The sequence below is a fragment of the Venturia canescens genome, chromosome 10 (genome assembly GCF_019457755.1).
Source record: "Venturia canescens isolate UGA chromosome 10, ASM1945775v1, whole genome shotgun sequence".
NCBI classification, from domain to species: Eukaryota; Metazoa; Arthropoda; class Insecta; order Hymenoptera; family Ichneumonidae; genus Venturia; species Venturia canescens.
In genome coordinates, this window is record NC_057430.1 from 18,601,654 (window position 1) to 18,622,370 (window position 20,717).

The 20,717-nt window shown below is 40.3% G+C and overlaps 1 protein-coding gene and 2 long non-coding RNA genes across 3 annotated transcripts; 2 read left to right on the plus strand and 1 right to left on the minus strand.

Moving 5' to 3' along the window:
• The first annotated feature begins 41 nt into the window (after positions 1–41).
• Positions 42–600, plus strand: LOC122416999 (uncharacterized). Its single transcript, XR_006262206.1, has 2 exons — positions 42–268; positions 354–600. It is a non-coding gene; the product is annotated as an uncharacterized lncRNA (long non-coding RNA).
• Positions 601–15,889: 15,289 nt separating this feature from the next.
• On the minus strand, positions 15,890–20,418 carry Ilk (integrin linked kinase). Its single transcript, XM_043431059.1, has 6 exons — positions 19,000–20,418; positions 18,559–18,724; positions 18,291–18,483; positions 17,582–18,105; positions 17,201–17,431; positions 15,890–17,026 (listed from the first exon to the last, which is right to left on the minus strand). Exons 1-6 carry the CDS (start codon positions 19,086–19,088, stop codon positions 16,880–16,882), a joined length of 1,350 nt encoding a protein of 449 aa, XP_043286994.1. The 5' UTR covers positions 19,089–20,418; the 3' UTR covers positions 15,890–16,879.
• Positions 16,974–17,678, plus strand: LOC122417518 (uncharacterized). The gene is made up of 3 exons (XR_006262295.1): positions 16,974–17,090; positions 17,169–17,449; positions 17,543–17,678. It is a non-coding gene; the product is annotated as an uncharacterized lncRNA (long non-coding RNA).
• Positions 20,419–20,717: the final 299 nt, after the last annotated feature.

Here is a 20,717-nt window from a genome sequence, read left to right on the forward strand (position 1 = left end):
ACTCGCTCATCATCGGGGTGTATAGGGTGTATAGTATCTCCGACTAGATAAAAATATTAAGATGATATGGCGAATGGTTTTATCTTTTGTCTCTCGGGAGATGAACCGTGTTAGTGTCATCCATATAAAATGTACTTGGTTGTTACCAGAGGGATTAAAAAGAGGAGACCGAGATTGAAAACATGTTCGGCAACTCGCTCATATTTGAGCAATAATATAATTATCGACTCGGGCTCTGCTTTTCTCGCGTTGATCGGACAAATGCGAGGTTCCACTCTCGAGACGATTTATATTATCTATATACGTGTGCAGTGAAACGAAATAATATATTAGTTTTCGCGGTTGTATTTTAGATGTCATCGAATGACCGATTCTCTGTATACAAGAACCTCCGGCATAACATCGACGCGATGATGCAGTTCTCGTGACGGTCAAATTTCTCATCGTATATATACGGTGCATATTTCCCAAAAAGTGAAGACGCCATTCGCAAGAAATAAAAGTATATTAATGCTCACAGTGAATACAAAGTTTTAATATATGTGATTCGCATATATATGTAGCACTAAATAAAGTTTATCGTTATCGCGTGCACTGAGACGAGATGCGCGTGGCCTAGCTTTTTTTGCATTTCGAATGTTTCTATGAAAGCGCGTATACGAAAATTTCTTTTAGCCGCGGGTGTCTAAATAATATATATAGATGAGTCTACGGTCGTACGACAGAGCCAAATATAAGTGTGAGAATATAAGATGAAAGAAGGAGTATATACGCAATTGTAAAATGAAAATCCGCGGTGGGGCGATAGACTTGTTTCGTTTTATATATGCGAACCTTATTATTATTCAACTCCGCGCAGGCCGCATCCGCGCAACACATACACCTTCGTTTCTTCACTTTTTTCCTCAATATCACTTTCAGGCTTTATCACCTTTGAATGTCTATTTATATATCCTGGTGTGTTATTGTACCATATATTTCATTGCGGCATCGAATCGTTCCGAGCCCTCGACATAAATTCAGTTTTGCGTTTATATGACGGACCTGTGGATTCGCATTTTGTTGCATCTTGTAATCGCGATTGTTTATCTCATTTCGAACCGCGCGCGCTAACACCAGCCTTTTTCAGCAAGCAAAAAGTATTAAAAAAATATAAAGACAGCTCGAGGGGCGCATGCGTCCTGAGGACAGCTGAGGACGATAGAGAGAGGGGGGAGCTGCTTCCGAAATACATAGGTCCAATGTTCGAGTTGCGCGATGGAAAGCTCGATAAATCTGCTGCACCTCCTCCTTTCCAGATACATAGATTCGAGAGTTGGTATGCATATATACAGGATATCACAAAAGTTACATCCAACCAACATTATATTGATATCAATATCAAAAGTATAAAAACATTTTCGTGTAGAGTTTTTTAAAAAAACTCTATAAATAACGGAATGAAGAGTGCATGTAAGCGCGGCGACTCAATTGGTCGCGGTGTCGGTATAGGGGAATTGAAATAATAGCGTGCTTCTCGCAATTCGCAATTCGCAATTATAATGCACCTGCGTGCGTTACGCCTTGATTCAACGATGATCGTTTGGGCTTGCGCGCAATTATAAACAAACGCGGGACTCGTAAACAAAAGGTCATTGTCGGAGAGGAGCGGCGGCGGCGGCGGCGGCGGCGGCCTTGCTTTACTTGCTTTTCCATTAGGGGTAAATAATATTCGAAATAGTTTAACCGTAAGTATACTTTTGAACGACGACGTACGTAAATCCGCGGCGGACGAGGGGTAAAAATTGCGACTATAGACTATGGAAATCGGAGCGTGCACCGTGTATATTATAGATTATATATACTTATTTATATAGAGAGAAAGGACTCGAAGCTTGGAATGATCCGCACCGAGCGCGGATATGCAATTAATCCCTCGCTTAAAATTCTCTTTTCGCTTCTCGCTGCACACACACCTTTCTCCGCAAACTCTTATACTACAATATATGCGCGCGGTTATATAAGGGATGATCTGGCCAATTAGCTACGAAAAACACGCGAGAGAGCGAAAAGGTAGATGCGATGAGGGCTGCCCCGGCTGGCGCGCGCTTAAAATCGACGAAACAACTTGTATGCGAGCATTTATATACATTCTCTCGGAGTCATTTTCCAAGGAGTATACTCTGATCTCATTACGGTGCAATTTTCATACAACGATCGCGGGAATGAATCTCGGTCCGAGGAGCGCAAGGGTGAATATTGATTGAGGCGAGGCATCGAGATCGCGACTCGATATTAACGCCGCAATATATATATATATATTGTAGTATCGATCGATGGTACGAAAGATTTTTAGGGATAGGGAAAGATAAAATTAATGATGTCAAAATGGTGCGGGGGAATGAAGAGGGGACGGAAATCCATCCAAGATCCAAGTTCGTTCGATCGGACGACGTTATTATTTTTTGCTTCTAAATGCTTCTAAAAATCTAAAATTCATGTTGCGAAATATCGGATATCGGTGCGAAAGAATATGTACGAAAGAAAACTCCATCATAGCAAATGTGCGCGTACAGGCGAGAGCTATATGTGCCGGACTTAATTATTCTCCCGTGTTCTTCCGTTACAACTCCGCAAACGCACCGGAGGATCTATATAATTCACCGCGCGCATTTATACATATAAAAGGGACTCTCCGCGGGCAAAATTCCTACGCTTAATTACCATTTGTTTTCGCCTCAACATAACGCCTCGGGTAAAGAATCCGAACTAAGATCGATTTCGCGCCCATAAAATTAATAAATATAATATATATACCTAACTTGTTTTCGATTCCAAATTTATCGAAAAATGTCATCCCCCCTCCTGGACGTTTCACTCGCGCTCAAGTTTTCGCCGCGATATTCGCCATCGCCCCCTTGTTTTTCACTTGTCAATTTTCACCGGCAACGTGAAAAAACAAAACGAGACGTATCCGCTGCTGAGCGCTTCCGCGACGAACTGCGCGCTGCTGGTGACATAAACCGCCGCCTCGATTTTACTTGGCAACTTTTATATTATTACGACAAAAGTTTATTCGGCACTTTCTTTTTTTCGAAGCCACTCGTTTCTTTCGATATTTTTGTCGCCCCCGCGGCCTTCGAATTCTCTTTATATATACTCTCCCGCGGCGGCAATTCCATTATTTGCTCTTTTTTCGCTCCATGAAATTCGAGCTAACGTCTGGAATAACGAGAGGCACGGACCCTCTCCGAACGCCCCTCCAACGTCTCAGTTTTCCTCTTGCTGGGCTCTCTCGCGGGGCCCGGGTCTCATCGTCCTCGTGATATTTCATTTGCTTCGTCGTTACGCAACGTAACTCGTGCTTTCTTCAAATTTCGTTTTGTTCCGCGCAATCCCGGCACAGCGTCTCCGGCATAACCCCCGTATCGAAGGCCTTCGGGGGCTTTCGCGGAATTGGTCATAAGCTCACCGATTGCCACCCTCGGCGCGTGCACCCATCCTGGTATAAAAGTAACATTAATACATTAATAAAGAGACCGCGGAAAGGAAGGTTTGCTCGTCTATGCATTTCCAAGCCACTTACGATCACTTGCTGCGCCACCTCATATACGCGCGGCTACCTATTCGTATACGAATCCTTTGTCTTATCGTTGCGGCAAGACTCGTCTTACGATAATTTAATTCTCGAATAGTTGAACTGTTACACATAGCGGTTGGACGAGGTGCGCGAAACAACGCCCGGGATCTATCGTCTTCTATATGCGATTCTCTTATTCACGGCGCACTAATATATCTCCTCGACTCGGTCTGACGTAGCATCGGGAATGCTTTGAGTAGATCCTATATTGAATTCAGAACGTAAAGTAGTTGTGCCATTGCAAGGAACCCTCTCGTCTCTCTATGAGACTACGGGACGAGCCACTTCACCAGGATCCTCCAAATATCTTGTCTCGTATCTCGCTTGTTTTCCATCGACGAGAGAACTACTTGCAGAGAGAACGCGCAACGAATGTCGAGGCTTCAAAGGGACAATCATGAGATTTTACGGAGCAGCTCCCGTTAAGATACCGCATATATACGGCATACACGCCGATAAAACTTATTGCAACGAATCTCATATAACGCGCGTTTCGCATTGTCGCAAAAAGCAAAAAGAATTTTCCTGATGCTTTTCCTCTTTCATTGTCGCGCGCGTGATTCGCGTAATCGAGCCGCCTATATGCTGGGACTTATTGAAAACCGCGCGATCAAAGCGAAACGCCCCTCGTCGTTTCTTCGCATGCGTTACCGGCCCGTACAAACTTTTAATTCGTACTCTCTTTCAAAGCTCATTATATCGCCTTAATTGTGATGGATGAAATAAAAAAGAGAAAAATCGGTTGGGTCAAGCGTCGTCGTTCCAAAATCTCCAATAATTGAATTTCATGTATTTGCCAGCGTTGCAGCTTTCCCAGCAAAAGGGAATGATGATGGGTGAACGCGCTGTGGGAGTCCGCGAGAGATTACCGCGGATCTCTCAAAAGTCATTATGCAACGTCTCTGAGCGACTATGTTGCGCGCTCGCAATTATATTAATTAGATGGTGAAAAAAAAAAAACGAAGCTACACAACGAAAGAAAAGCGAGAAGCCCCGTGAGCTTTGTAACAACTTGTAGATGGCATATGGAGAGGGAGTGAGAGAAATGGCGGGACTATAAGCGAGGAATGGGAGCAGGAAACGATCGATAGAGCGCGTCTCTTCGGCCCTGTATATATGGGAAGAGCATGTGTATCGTCAGATTTTGGCTCTCCCGCGCGCCTCCTATACGTATATATATATATATAATTGCTTGTATAACTACAAGCAAGTCGAAACTCGAGGTGCATGGTGCCGCATACGAGCCTATCATAATGGACCACCAATAATAACTTGTTACCGCGTATATATATATATATTATCGTCCGGCAGCGTCAGGCGCACCACTGCGCGCCCATCGCACTTTCTATACTGCTTATTACCGATAAATTCATTGCCAAAGTCCTGCTGTTGCGGTTACCCCTTTTCCTCCGTTTTCTCCGCCGCGTATATCGTCTTCTCTTTCTATATTAAGATATTATGTACCCTGGCTCCGCAATGGATATTATATCATTTTATCCGTCAATTTGATGCATGCGCGAAAATACATTGCCGGAATACTCGTACGCCGAATAATTTTGCCCTAATTTGATTGCTTCGCGGTGCTTTGACACTTGATGTTGTTAACCCACTCGATCCGATCTGAGCACAGCAGCCCACCGCGATTAAATCATTGTTTCGTTTTGATTAATATAATCGTATATGATTCTCGCTCGGCTTTATTTCTTTGCTCGCAAACGTCGTCGCGTCGCTGCGCGAGAGCCGCCGCCGCCGCCGCCGCCGCCGGATACTTTGGAAGCCTCTAAAGTTTTAATCTTGCCTTTAATTACATTGGATTGAAGTATTCGATGTTGCCAGATGTTGAACCAACGGAAACCATGCACGAGGAATTACAGCGCAAACGACTCGAGTGGCGAAGCCAACGCGGGAGCAATCGACCCAACGGCGAGTGTACGCTAGGCTCATACGGACGGGTGGGGGCATGTCCGTAAATAAAATTTTGCCCACGCGAAATACGATATTAATGATATAGGATTTAATGCGAGATCATTGATAGCTCAGCAAACGCGTTGCACGAAAATTGCACGAAAAAATCATGAGATTATAATTAATAAAACATCCCGCTATAACCGGCTGTGAAAACGATTACAATAAAATGACTGACTGACGTGTTTTTCGTAAAAATTTCCCTTTTTTTTTCCAAGAAAGCAACGCGTTGTCAAATTATGCAACTATATTTTCGATAATGCGACGATAATCGCGAGTCGCAAAGCCCGATAAAACTCGCGTGTGCGGCAACGCTGCAATTATCCGAATGTTCGGGGAGACGTATCATAGTAAAAGGTGGCGGCGATGGCAGTGTGGAACTATAGTGTTCATCAATTTCCACAACGAGACAAACTACGTTTCCCCTCACATAAATGTGACAGTAAAACTTGGACAGCTGAACTCTACGGTCTCGTCGCTCGAATTTCAACCATTTCCTCTCGCTTCTTTCTCATTTTCTTCCGGCCGTTCCTCTCGTTCGAGACGTTCGCGTTGCACTTGGTTTTTCAAGGGTGGCTCGAAAGTGCTGCCGCTCTCGTGTTCGAGCCATTGCCAAGCATCGAATTTTCCAAGTTACGCAAGAAAAGGTCATGATTTCAATTTTTTACACGATACATCGTTAACGAAATTTTCATCGAATCAGCGATGTAATTATGTATAAGCAATTGTATAGGTTCTGCTTGCTTCCGTAATTCATATACGAAAGAATCCGTGACTTTTCCGCCACCCTGAATATATATATATATACTCCCTATATAGCAGGGTGACGGGGTTGCGAACGGAGCTGTGCGGTTTCCTTCACACTGAACACCCGGGGATCGAAAGAAAGCCTATATAACCAGGACTTTCTACGATTATGTGTACTTTTCGTAAAGGCTTTTTCTTTCTTTTTCTTAGCCGAGGGTATATACCGTTGATATTTCCGAATGTTTCTTATACGCTGCTTCACCGTATTCTATCAATGCTGCATAAATTGATATTTTATCGTCAGCCCAAAAAACTACCCTACTGAGAGACAAACTTTTTTCTTGGAATAAGCGATACATTTTCTTCTGAAGGGAAGATTTTTATGAAGTTCGTATACGTTGTGCAATCCACCCCGCCGTGCAAGCACAAACCGAGAGAGAAACTAGCCCGTTAAATGTTCGTCTACGCGTTTGGCATAAAAAAGGGCAAGATGTTGAGCTGGAGAGAGCGCGAGGCGAAGGGACTCAAAGAAATGCAGCAACTAAGAGACTCGGAGGAATGGAAAGTTTTAGAGGTGTGAATAATTTCCGTGTATCGTTCCTGCTGCGACAGCCGCCTGGCCTCCTTCGTCTCAAAGAGACATTTCTTTCCCAGGCTCCTTATTCTCCGCACGATATACGAACCTATGCGTCACTCGCAACGTAATTCCGTACAAAGGAAACTTTATTTGACGTCGCGTTGATTAGTTCATTAGAGAGCCAATTTCAATCTTGTAAAATTTTCAAAGAGATTTTTCGAGACACGACCAGCTATAGCCCAGGTCACGCGTAATTTGATAAGGCGTAGTTATATGCGGTTGTATTTGGATTTTGAAAATTAGTTGGGTGCATGTAAACGGTGATGGAGAAAATAAGACAATATACTCTTATTTCGTAAAAGCGGTTCACGAATTCAGTTCTTCATGAAACTCGGAGTGTTTTTGTTTTTGTTTTTGTTTTTTTTTGTTTTTTTTTTTTTTTTCTATAAAATAATAAATAGGAATCGTTCGGTCGTTTTGTAAGCGTTTATAGGAAACTCGGTACATAAATTATAGCGAACGTCGTAAACGGTTTTTGCGGATCGATCCCCCGTTTGATCGAAGGTCGTTAAACTTTGGCGTCTCATTTCGCTCGAAAATATCCCCAATAAACCCCTGAGCAGGCGTTTTCTCACTCGTATACTCATTCACCGAAATGATTCGGTCGCGCGACACTAAAAAACAATTAATATACGTTCGGAATTGTATTCATCCAAGTCTTCCGCACTATACTCGTCGTCGAGGATAACAATTGTACAGCTCCCATGCAGCAAAACTATTAAAGGGTTCATACGATTTCGTCAGGTCGCCATTGTTTGACCGGGTTAAACCAGTAATTAGGAAAATACCTGCGCATAAAGTAGGGTCGATTCTTCTTTTGTGAATATAATCTAAATCGAGTTTATTGTTGGTTGATCGTTGCTCGATGGCTCTGCTCTGGCTGGAATAGCAAATGAATGGATAGTGCCATTAAGGTACGACTCCTTCTCAAGCAGTTTCGAAACTATGTATTCATACATGGCGAGAGAACATCGACATGCTCAGAATTTCAGCTCGAACGTATAGTATAAAGCCTCTTTGAAAAATTTCCTTAAATATTTTTATCACGTCGATCGTATATATTCACGCGCGGGTGTGCTCGCGTAGCATTTTATATATATGTATTTCTGGCGGTAGTTTTTCTTCCGCAATTTGAGTAAAATTTGAGATAAAGAGAGTAACGAAGAATTTTTATAATTAAATAAAAGTTGCCATGATCCGAAACGGCCTCGAACCGATGCTGGTCCGAACGAGAAAACTTTTGAAAGATATACTTTTCGGCGTTGAATATCGTATTTTACCTTTTGGTAAGTCTGTGTAATGGGGAACGTAAATGTTTTCAAATGATAGCAAGCAGGATGCATAGGACGTGCGTATATGAAACGTTGCAGCGGAGCGGCAAAAGCAATTACGTCCACGTAATAAAAAGAAAACCAGTATCCACGCTCTACCTTCGCGATCGTAACGTATGACACATCGTTCACCGCGATATACGATCACATTTTGGTGCATTTACTTTTTTCTTTTTTTTTTTTTTTTTTTTTTCATAAACGCGTCTAGAACGTTGTTTTTGGTACCTCGCAGTTCATTGGAAGTTTATAATATCTACCGCGTGTAACAGGACGATACGGAGAAGCATATCGAGAGCGTTTATGACGCGAAAAATTGCGTTTTATATTCCCTGTATTTTCTTTTCGCTCCTCGTTTACCCGTCGAATCCAAAATCTCATGTGCCGCTCTCGCTCTCCCTCGCCGTAATGCAAAAACTCGATAACTTTTGTCATAGCATGTTTTGCCACCGGTTTTATCGCGTCAAAAATCAATTGGCCTTTCTTATATGAAACTCGCTCGGGGATAAAAAGTATGACAGGTCGGAAAAAAAGGAGAAAACGACGAATGTCGGAGCCAGGGCCAACGGTGAGATTTATCTGAATTCTGGGGATCTGCAACGTTTGTGTATGCTCTTTACTCTCAATCTTGTCTGCTTTCAAACTCTCTTGTAGAAGAACAACACGCGAAATTGCATTAGCCACTCGTCGCGCGCGCTAGCGGAGCTTAAACGTGTATGCCGAGTAATGAATAAACGCAGCAGGCACTTTCAAATGGTGACAAAACGATAACAAAACGAACATATGTTTATAATATAATGTTTACGGCGAACCGAAAAATGCTTCGGGCTCGAGAAAAATTTGATTCGTCGATAAAACAATCAACGAAACACCAAGATTCCCATGCACACTGGACTAAATTTATTTTTCGAATTTTCATTCCTCTCTCCGCATTTGTGGCTTTGTGTCGGCATAATTCTTATCACCGCGCGCGCATTATCGTCCGCTTCTTTTTCACCCTTTCTCGCGTTCGCCTTAAAATTCTCTTCCGAGACGCGAAGGATCTCGTTGCGAGCTTCGATTTTCGCTACCAGCATGCACCCTTCTTCCTTTCTTTCGCTCCCTCTTTTTATTTCACCGCGCTGCGTTGAAGATTCTCACTTATTATTTTCTTTCAGTTTTTATAAAATTACACGATGTTACGTCGTCGCCCTTCTTCAAAACGCTTACACCGCGTGTTGCCCCGGAAAAGTTAATCAATTCTTCGCCTTCCGCGGCGCGCATACACGGTTCTTCCCTTTTTCCATGCACGGCTCAATTTAATTGAATTCTTTTTATTTAAATTGAATTTAAAAATGGATAGATGCTGCCTTGAAAAATATTATTATATCGAGCATTAAGAGCAACACCGCATGTGGATACATATATGTATATAATATATAGAAGAATTATTTTAATCGTCAATTCGTTCGAGCGTGAGCCATCGTTCTTCCGCATGCACTTTTTCAGTTCAGTGGGGTAAAAATTCTGCCGCGCGTTAAATTTCCGCTTTATTCGAAAGCATGCAAACGCGATCCGCTCAACGCGATATGATTTTTTTTCTTCCTCCTCGTCGTTGAAAATGCGATGAACTTTAGCGCGAGTTGAATGATTTTATCATGTTCTCTATATTTCGGTGTAAATTCGATCGAGGTAGCAGCAAAAATTTGTTACGAACGATATTTATATGACTTTGGATGACGATTGATAAATTTTACGATTATAACCAATATGCAGAACTCTGAATTTACGTGTTATCGGCGGTGAATATCCGAATGAAGCTTAATTAACAAAGACAATATTTGTTCAATCTCTGAACGGAATCTCCTCCAATGAAGAGAGTTGAAAAAAAAAATGACAAACCTCATTTACGGTAAGAGCATACAGACTGACGTTGAAAGTGAAAGAGCAGGAGGGTATATATACGCGGTAGCAATAGACTGTGCAAAGCTACCGAGCGAGATGGATCCTTGCCAATCCTCATTTACGATCCCTGTATACATACGTTCTAGTTAACACGAATAATAATTAAACTCATTATTGCTGATATAATAGAACTTGTAATTCCTTTTCCATAACTATAACGTGAACTCTCAAATATATCCCTATCGTATTTTACGAACGCGCATATGAACAAAATTATAGTTAACGCGGCAATGGGGATACATTGAAAAACGCGCGTTATCCCCCGCGCGTATATAATTGAGGCTCGAAAAAATATCTCTATATAGAAGCTCATAATTACTCGGACGAATGTGGTCCCGGTGTAGAAATTTTTCCTCCGGTTTCATATCCTGCTCCCATCTTTCGTGCTTTTCCTCTCACACTTACTTTAATACAAAATCAAAAACTGTTTTGCGCGTCAAAAGTAATTGTTTTCCCTTCTTCGCATTTTGAGCACAGGAAAAAGGAATTTTATAGTCCGCAATTTTTTAAATTACGCCTTGATTTTCATGAATCGCCGGAATCCCGTGAGAAAAATGGATAACCGCTTGGTCGAGTAATACGCATGGATGCAGCAATATAACGGTATAATTGAGCCAACTCCGAGGGATTATATTAAGTTTGACCAGTGAAAAAGGTCGATGGTCCGCCTACCGGTTTCACGAATTCGTGCGCAAACGTTTTCTTTCTTTTTCATCGGATAAACGATGAAATTATTGGGATCCGAAATTAAAAAATCAATTCGAATATATATAGTACGACATTTCATTATTTTTCATCAATTGCATCTCTTTTGCAACAGAAGCGAATCACAATTGAGACAAAAATATTATTATTGCTACCGGCGCGCATTCCTCAAAAAAGATTTTCAACGAGTCAAGTGAAAATTAACGCACTTTGTTGAAAACAATTTTTTTACGAAATTTATGTGATAATGAGTAAACTCATTCGAGATCTTTTTGATAAGCATTTTCAATGTTTGTCGCATTTATTCGCGTATATACACAGACGCATGGCCGAATATGATGTTGAAATGCGCCTGGAACCGCGGTATACAGCGATGTACACTCGTTCCGCATGCAGAGATTCCACATATATATAGAGACTATCGCGGAATACAATAAATAAATGCGGCATTATTTTATCCGATTGGCCATTGCGTAGAGCCGTTCCGCCGCCGCTGCCGCCGCCGCCGCCGCCGCCGCCGCCGCCGCCGCCGCCGCCGCCGCCACGCATATTTATACCAATAGCAAGTTTTAGTTGGTTGACGGGCGTTCGCGGATATTCGTAGAAAAGCCGGAAAACTGTGTCCCGTTGAGCGACGATCGATCCGCGAGCCAACACGGGTCTATGGCTTAGCGTTCGTGCAACGATCCTTCCCCTTCAAAGCTGCTTGACCTGGGAGCTCGCCAGAGCCATGCAAAAGCACACACCGACCCTCTCTACCCATCCCACTTTTCTGCTTTTATAACACTTACCGTAGCATTATCTCATAACATTATCATTTAATCGCATGGACAACCGCGTGGATTGGCACACGAGAAAAATATAGATCAACGACTGGGTATATATACAAAAAACTAGAGATAAGTATATTTATATATACTCTCTGGGTGGTAACTTATTGTAAAATCATTGAAATCAATGCTTGTAAGACTTTCAAAACGCAGAAATTCAAGAAATTGCCAAGCACGTTGTATTACGAACAAAAAAAAATTACAAATGACGCAAAAAATTACACACACATACACATACAAAGACAAGACATTATAAAAACGAAACAAACAAAAAATTGGCCGGTGTACTTGGCGTTATTTTTTTCTAACTAATATTATGTAACTTAGAGGACACGCGGATGGATGCGCGACGGTGAAATATTTAATGCCGCTTTTCGCGCGTACTTGAACGATCGATCAGTAGACAATGCAGATGCTTTTATACTCCAAATTCTCAGGCAATTTATTCTCAAGTTGTATTATATACCTATATTATTAAAACGAGTACAAAATTGGAAAAGGAATGGGCCCTTCTTGATGTTATTCAATGTTTAACCATGCACCAGTGAAAATTCGTTAAAACGCGATGACGGCGCGTTTCGCGTTTATCCAAAAAGCCTCGGACCTTTTGACGGCTGCATCCTCATTTCGCTCGATATGCGCACTGTTTACTTTCACGATGGACCGCTCTTAACTCATTTCATCTTGGCTGCCGTACTGTAAATCTGAGGCTCGTAAAATATGTGACGCCGTACCGGTGAATATAAATGGAACGTTCGATCGAGTGTACGAACTCAACGAGTTCCTGGTCCGAACAAGTCGATTGAAATTTTCCAATGTTTTTTCCTATTTCGAAAAACTCGTACATGATTTGAACAATCGCTTTCGCAATCGTTCAGGGCATGCTTCAGGGCGCGCATACTCCCATTATTTTTCAGATCTTCGCTTTTGTCTCAGTTTTGCCGAGTTAAAACTCATTATAACGGGCAAACACAAGAAATAATGTGCATTCGTTTCTCACGTGACCGAAGTTTCCAATGAGAGCTGAGCCTATAAGAGTTGAGCAGGAAAAAAAAAGAAAAATCGGAGGAGCACCGTTCAAGTTATTTAAATTAATATGGCTGTTTGATCAACGAATTCGGATAGATCTTCGATTAAGTATTTTTCTTTTTAATATATGTCGTGCATAAATATCGATACCACAGATGATATTTTCGAAGGGGCGATCTATTGATTCCGCGAAGAAGGGGATTCTGCATGAGAGTAGCAAAATGCGGCAGAGAGATGTCGCGCGGTTTTGCTTTGTACCTAATACCAATAAAAATAATCCTATTCGCGTCGCGGAGAGAGAATTAACTAAAAAAAAAAAAAAAAAAGGAGCTAGTTCCGGCGTTCTGTCGCGAGCAAGCACTAAAAACTAGTCGGGAAAAAGTTTGTAATTGGAGCGAATGAAAATAAAAGAAAAGAGGAAGAAGGGCGAGAATTTTTTCGAGTTATATTCCTTTGAAATGGCGTAACAAACTGCTGCGCTCCGCCACAGGTATAGTTTGCGGTATAAAACGCAAACATTTTTTTTTTTTCAATTGATCGTCAATGATTAAGAGGTGATACGATGGAATCAACAATTTTCGTTTTTCCCAATCTCCAGCAAGCTAATTGATTGACGAATCTTGATTGGCCGCTGTATTGACTTTCAATTATCTTCCATTTGGAATTCATGGATCAATTAAAACAAGTCGCCCGACTACGGAGAATAGTCGAATATGAAAATTTTGTATATAGGAACAAGTTCTGAGCGATTTCTTTGCCCGCGGTACATCCTCGACGGTGAATATAGCTCAATTAGAAATTACCAGTTCTCTGAGAGAATAAAACTTTTATTCACAATTCCGCCATGTCTTTCAACGGTGGCAAGAGGGGAAAAAAAAAAATATGCAGATTTTCCGAAACATTTCTCAATTATTTCAGCGCTCGTGATTAATCGATTTAGTTGAAATTATTGGTCAAATTAATTCTTAAAAAGTCACGGTATATTCAACATTAAAAACGGACGTTCCAATAGGTTCTATATTTCGAGACGCATCCAATCCGAATTTTCGGAGATTCGGTTCGATTGTTTGAACCTTCGTGTGTTGTGTCTATTTTTATTTTCATTGGGAACCGGATCTATCGGGAGAGAAATTTGATCGTTTACGAGTTTGCGGCATAAAAAATACGGTGTGCGGAATATTTCAACATGGGTAATCGAGAATCAAAGCCAGGTGAATTGGAGCCTACGGGGAAGCGATCCCTCGATTTGCCGATACACACTCATCGGTGCGTCCAAGGTGTCTCCTTTCATTCGCTCCGTATCCATGTCTTCCTCTCGCAAGACCATTGTTCCTGCTGGATTATGAATCTCTCTTTTTTTTTTTTTTTTTTTTCATTATTGGTTTCATTGTTTTATTAGGATAATGGAAACCTGCTATGGAAAATTTCTCACCTTTGAATATGGCATAAATAAAATTTCTGAAAAATGAATACACTAAATAAAGTTTATATACGCGCGGTTGTCTCGAGTGCAGCTTTTGCCAAAGCTGAAAGCCGAATTCCCTTGACTTATTATCGATGCCCTGCTGCTGCTGAGAGGTGCAATAATATTTCATCCTTTTCAAATTCAGATTCAGTCACATCCTCTTCCCCCCCCCCCCCCAGGGCATTCGTTTAGTTTTATTTGATCGTTCTATCGCGACAGAGATATCTGAATGTTTGGAAAAAAAAAAAAAAAAAAAACGTATCAAGTAGTCTGTAATTTGAGAGCGCGCTTCTTGTTTGCAGAATTTTCAACAAGTCTGTTCTCTCGACTATTGGATAACGAGGTACGAGACAAAGGGAGCGCAAGAGAGAGAGAGAGAGAGAGAAAGAGAGGGCTAGAAAATAAGAGATAGAAGCTCGCGGCTCCAGAGATCGCGAGTCTCGTTTCAAATGATCACTTGAATTTCAAATAAGCGCATGAATTATCGGTACTTTCATCCATCTATACCGTTGATAATTGTTAAAAAACCTAGTTGCTATTACATATCACGTAGTTTTACAAATAAATAAAATAAAAGTCGAGTTTTCTTCGCTATTATTGATAAATAATTTATCACTATAATTCCGTGAATAGTCTCCGGCGGTAGATATCAAGGAATACAGACTGAGTGCATTTTTTCTTGAAAAACTCAAGTCTCATGTGAGCTTATAGGGGAGACCGGGGGCACAACGGGATACCCGAAAAATGAGAGAAATTTTTTGTTTTTTTTTTTTTAATTTTTATCCTAGTCCGAAAAGAACATGAAACATATTTTTTCCAAAATATCTTGTTTTTTTTTTGGATTTTCATTTTTTTTTTTCAAAAAATTAGTTTTTTTCAAATTCTCTCTTTTTTTTTTACATCACTTTTAAAGTGAAAACGTTTTTGTACAGATATACAAAAAGTATTTGTAAATCTGCGATTACTGCCTCGCAGATTACTGTCTACGACAGTAATATGTTTGCGGACCATCATGTGTGATTGCACACCTGCACACGAATCATGTGCCCACTCTGCACAACTTTGGCACTGAATCCATGATTCAGTCGACAAAGAATACAAATTTTTACAAAATAAACATTGGCAATCTTGGTTATTACTCATATCATTAATTTTGAATTGAATTACAGAGGGTGGTGCGTTCGACGTGCGTTTAAGCGCTGTAAGCGCTGAGATCGCTTTCAACGCTTACACCGGTAAGGCACTCGGTTACGGGTGTAAAATACACCCAAGGTGCATTGAATTAAAATCATAAAAAAAAATTCATGAGTTTTTGAGGGGTAGCCCGTTTTACCTCGGATTTTTTTTTTTTTTTTTTTGAAAATTGAAAAGAATTCCAGTTCATTTCTTAGTTTTTGGGAGTAAAAAATAGACAGAGCTTCCCAAATTTCTGAAAAGTTCAATATTTTCTTAGGTATCCCGTTTTGCCCCGGTCTCTCCTACTTCAATAGAATTTGGAAAGGCAGCGCGGCGATGAAATGACCCTCAGTCGATAAACCTCAAATTCAGCTTCTTTTCGGTATATATTGCGGGAATAGTAAAAAAGTTCGATCGATTTTCGATGCATATATTATATATATATATATATATTAAAAGAATTTATTTCTCGTTAAGAACGCGATATATGCGTTAAGATTTCAGTCATTCATACAAAATGGCAGATCTTTTGTCAGCATTTTTGAAAAAATACATTTACTATGCGTATAGAATATAAAATATATATTATAAACATTGGATTAATCGTGTGGAGATACGAAGGCATCCAATTTTTCAATCACGTTCAACGAATGCAATGGATTTTCAAACTTTCGAGGATTAAAGATACGTTTCGTTTTTTTTATACGTCAACTTTTTAAAAGGCCGAAATTCATTTGCAAAATCTTTCATAACACTCTTTCGAAGATAGCTGTAATTGAAAAATTAGATTTTCAAATACTCTTATATCACAAAATGGCTTAAATTTTGTGATAAAACTTTCTCTGAATATTAACAGTTTTAATATAGAGGCGGAGACACGTAAATTTGCATTGTTATATGACGTAAACGTCCATTCAATGAATTTTTTGTGCTCTCGTTGTATTAACGTTGTATTAAGGCTAAGAAAATCGATACACCGTTACAATTACAAAAATGGTCGTTGAAAAAATTCTCGATTCAAGCATCGGGGAGTGGTTGAAGTCGTCCGAGACTCGGGGAGCAACCGCGATAAGAAAAACATTCGTGGATCATCGTTATGGATCGCAGTGTATGAAAATATGAACTTTATACCATTTCAAGGATAGACAAGGCACCGTGAAGATTATCATAAAGTTGATTAAAAAAAGATCTACCCTCGTGAAATTATTTCAATGCGCATGAAAAAAATATTAAAACTCTCAAAAAGCTTTTTCAAATGGTTCGCCGACATAATTCGTCCGCGGGAAACACCAATGAAACAAAAATGCAAATTGAATAATTTACACTTATTTACATGACTAACGTGAAATTAGTTTTGTGAGTGGAGAAATTTCGGGTACGAGAGGCGTGAATTTCATAAACATTTAAAGATACATCCGTAAGTGTAGAAAGTAATTAGCGTTTCATTTTGTCCAGAATTGGCACAACCATATCGAAGGACGGACGCTTTCCTGGATCCTCGTTCATGCAAATTCTTATCAGTTTGGCGAGATGCGGAGATATACCGCGCGGTATACTTACTCGCAAATCTTCCAGAGCAATCTGTATTCGAGCAAGAAACATAAGCAAATCAGCGTTCATGAATACGAAGCTTCGTTCTAACTTGGTAAAAGAATAAAAAAATAATAAAATCAAAGTGTGAAAAATTTTGTAAATTAAATATTTAAGGAGCGGGGACTTGTAGTTGAAATATCATAATATATTCGAGTCGCGTACCTTCATTCCACACTCCATGGCCGATAAGTCAGCAAATGGAACTTCTCGTGTCGCAAGTTCCCAAAGTAAGACCGCGAAACTCCACATATCGCTCGCTTCGAGGTTTATATCGGCAGGACGTTTGCTCAACGCTTCCGGTGACATCCAGGCTGGTTCGTAAATACGTCCGACTTCTTGGAAGGAGAACTTTGAGTCAGCCATGTTAACGCGAGCGGTCAAATCTTCGTCGATCTGAAACGAAACGAAACGGTAATGAACACTTTGAATTTGTGATTAATACGAATTTTGCGCGTATTACGTTATCATTTAGTTGGCATTTCAATATTCGGTATTGACACACAGTTGGTGAAGAAGTATGATCTTGGAGAAAAATCAACGAACCATAACGTGTTTGCTGTTGAGATGAAAACGACAACGATTTTGTCGTTCAAGACCGTGCAAGAAAGCCATCGCTCGTGCAACATCGAGAGCGAGTCTGAGAGCTCGAGCCGTGTCGACAACGACTCCGGTTCCACCGTGCAAGAGACGATGCAAGCTACCTCGTGCCATGTATTGTGAAACCGTTGCTAATTGCGGCGGTTGATTAACGCAACCGAGTACTGGCAAAACATTTGGATGCGAAAATATTCTTAATTTTGGAAATTCCTCATTAAAATCTCGCGATATGCGAGCGGTGCATTCGCGTAGATGCAATATTTTCGCGACAACGTCGTTGTTTTGCCAACGACCCCGCCAAGTCTCGCCGCTCGGTGTACTCGCCAGATGTGTATGCAATGACAAATCCGCCATGTTGATACCCTTGTGTCTCGAAAGTGTTGCATCTCGACTTCGAGTTTTCAAACCTAGCCAGCTTTGGTCTTTGAATTGAATCTTCTTCAAATCTTGTCCAAATTCGACCGCAAGATCTGTAATACGACAATTATTAGCACTCTCAACTAATTGATTTGCTTCGCCATAAGCTTTGATAAAAAAAATCACAAAAACAGATCGAATTATTTGTTGAACGGGGTTTTATTGTATTCGGATGGATTTGATGTGTTTTCATGACTCCGACGATGGATTTTTATGCCAAATTAAAAATTATACTTGCCGTGTAATCTCTTTGCAAGAGGACCTCTCGCTTTGTCCAGAGGAGTATCGCCATCCTTGTTGGCAATGGAGACAAGCGCGCCGGTAGCTACAAGATCTTCGGCCACCGACTGATCTCCCCAAAAACAAGCGTAATGCAACGCCGTATTTCCATGCTCGTTTGTAACATTAACATCGGCTCTGTTCCTAAGCAGCTACAAAATCATTGAATCGATAAGTAAGTTTATTAACGGAATAGGTACGGAGCGTCGTTTTAAAAATAAATGTACCAATTGAACAATTTCTCTGTGGCCATGAGCCGAGGCAAGATGCAAGGGTGTGTCGTCGCCTCGATTCGTTGCATTAATACGAGCACCACGACTGACCAATAGCTCTGCGAGTTTGGAGTGACCTTCTTTGGAGCACCAGTGCAAAGGACTGAATCCATGGTCGTCTCTAAATGAATTTGAAAAATATCATTTCCATCGTAATGTACACAAATTTTTCCCAATCGATGTAGAGGCACGGAACATCCATAAGTACCGCAAATCAATAAATAAGACGTGAAATAAAAAAAAAAACAAAGATTACAAATTCTGTATAAAAAAAAAAAAATTACATAAATTAATTGTAAAAATGAACGTGTCAAATGTTTTGGAAAATTTATATTCACGAAAGTGGGAATACACGGTATATTTTGCATGCCATATAAGGAGAATAAATGGAAATACCCTTGGTTCATGTCGTGCTCGGTGTCATCGAGCCAAACCCGAACTTGCATCGCGTTTCCTTCGCGGCACCATTGAAATATATCTTCCATTTTGTGGATAAAAACAAACAATTTTTATAACTTCACAATTGAACGACGAATGAGGGCACACAGCTATTCTGACGTGATTCTATAAATAACGCTACTGGTATCTCGACGATGTGGTCATGTCCCACCACTACTGCAGCTTATTTTTCTTTCATCCGTCATACACTATAATTATAAGCATATTTCCATGAGTCCACCAGCGCTTGGGTTCAAAGTAAATAAGAAAGCATCACGAAACAATAACAAAAGCTGCACACTTTTTTCATAAGCTCTGCGAAATAAACGGTGAAAAAATGCTACTATACAGGAGGTGTGTGGTGCATGCATTCAATCAAATGTTTTCCGCAACATTGAAATATTGTGTAATTTATTCTGACGGTTCGCCATGTAACAAGCGAACACTGTGTTTGTTAACGCAATACTGCCTTCTCTCTTCTCTTGCTCTGAACCCGAACTCTTCTTAGATAGATCCTTTTTCAGTCAGAGTCAGAGGCGTCAGAGGAGTAATTTCCTAAATGTTTTTGTACGTGGTAGTGGGGTGGTGAAATGGAATCGCGCAAAAACTGCGCATGCGTCAAAAGTCGATATCGTCGCAGCCGGTATAAATGTTGTTTCTATGGAACTCGATCGGCAACTCGGCCGAGGCTGATATGAAAATGTTTTTATTCGCTTTTATAAAAACGAGAGAGGCAGAGCGTAGTCTGTTTTATGTTAGATCGCTTTATACTTTCGATATGGGGTTTATTGCGCCTGAAAATAATGGAGAAAGTTCCTTCAATAATACTCTCAATTTTTCCTTACATTTTATTATGGGCAAAGCCAAGTTCCGCGAACCGTGATCGCGTCGATATTATATTACAAGCTAAATATCGCGCGACGTTATTATATTTGCCGCATATATTTGAGACATTTCAACGTTTTTGGAAATTATTCATCAAAAACGATGAGAATAGGGCACTGAATAACGACGATCGCTGGGATCAATTATTTTCATTCAAACACAATGACGAAGTAACGAACATATAAAATTCATTTGGGTCAATTATTATACCTACCTTATTTTCACGCACCTGCTGTGCGATGCATGAAAGTACATTCTCGGATTACTTTTTCATTCGGCAGATAACTCGTAACGCGATAAATCGTATACAACTGTTTTCGCCATTCGGCCATCGTCGTTATACGTATATAAACTTCAGATACGAGTTTTATGACTGATTGTGAGAAGAGTTTTATTACTCGGAAGTATTCGAAAGATGGTTGTCGGATATAAAATGAAAGGACAACACGAGCCATTATTGACGAAAAAAAAAAAAAACATTTTTTCACGAATCTACCGTTTCTTTTTTTTCTCTCCACATGTACAATATTGAGTGAATTTATTAACTATATGCATGTTTCTCCGTTTTCGACAAGATGACACTAAATTTATTCTTGCATATCGCTATATTCCAGTGTGATCGCGTGGAAAGTGGAGAAAAAAAAATCGTTTTTAGTTTAACGTATTTATTAATAACGAGTCAAAGATCGCATAATAATTATAAGTAATGATAATTCGCGATTGCCCCTCAATCGAAGGATCTTATTTAAATAATGGCATACGAATTGCCGTAAATTTAATATGTCAATTAA

Excerpts from the sequence above, each read along its gene's own strand:
- Ilk (XM_043431059.1), bottom strand. The coding sequence starts at position 19,088 with ATGGAAGATATATTTCAATGGTGCCGCGAAGGAAACGCGATGCAAGTT. Across the intron at positions 18,725-18,999 it reads GAGCACGACATGAACCAAGG|AGACGACCATGGATTCAGTC; the intron begins GTATTTCCATTT and ends AAATTCATTTAG. Across the intron at positions 18,106-18,290 it reads TCTTGCAAAGAGATTACACG|ATCTTGCGGTCGAATTTGGA; the intron begins GCAAGTATAATT and ends GTCGTATTACAG.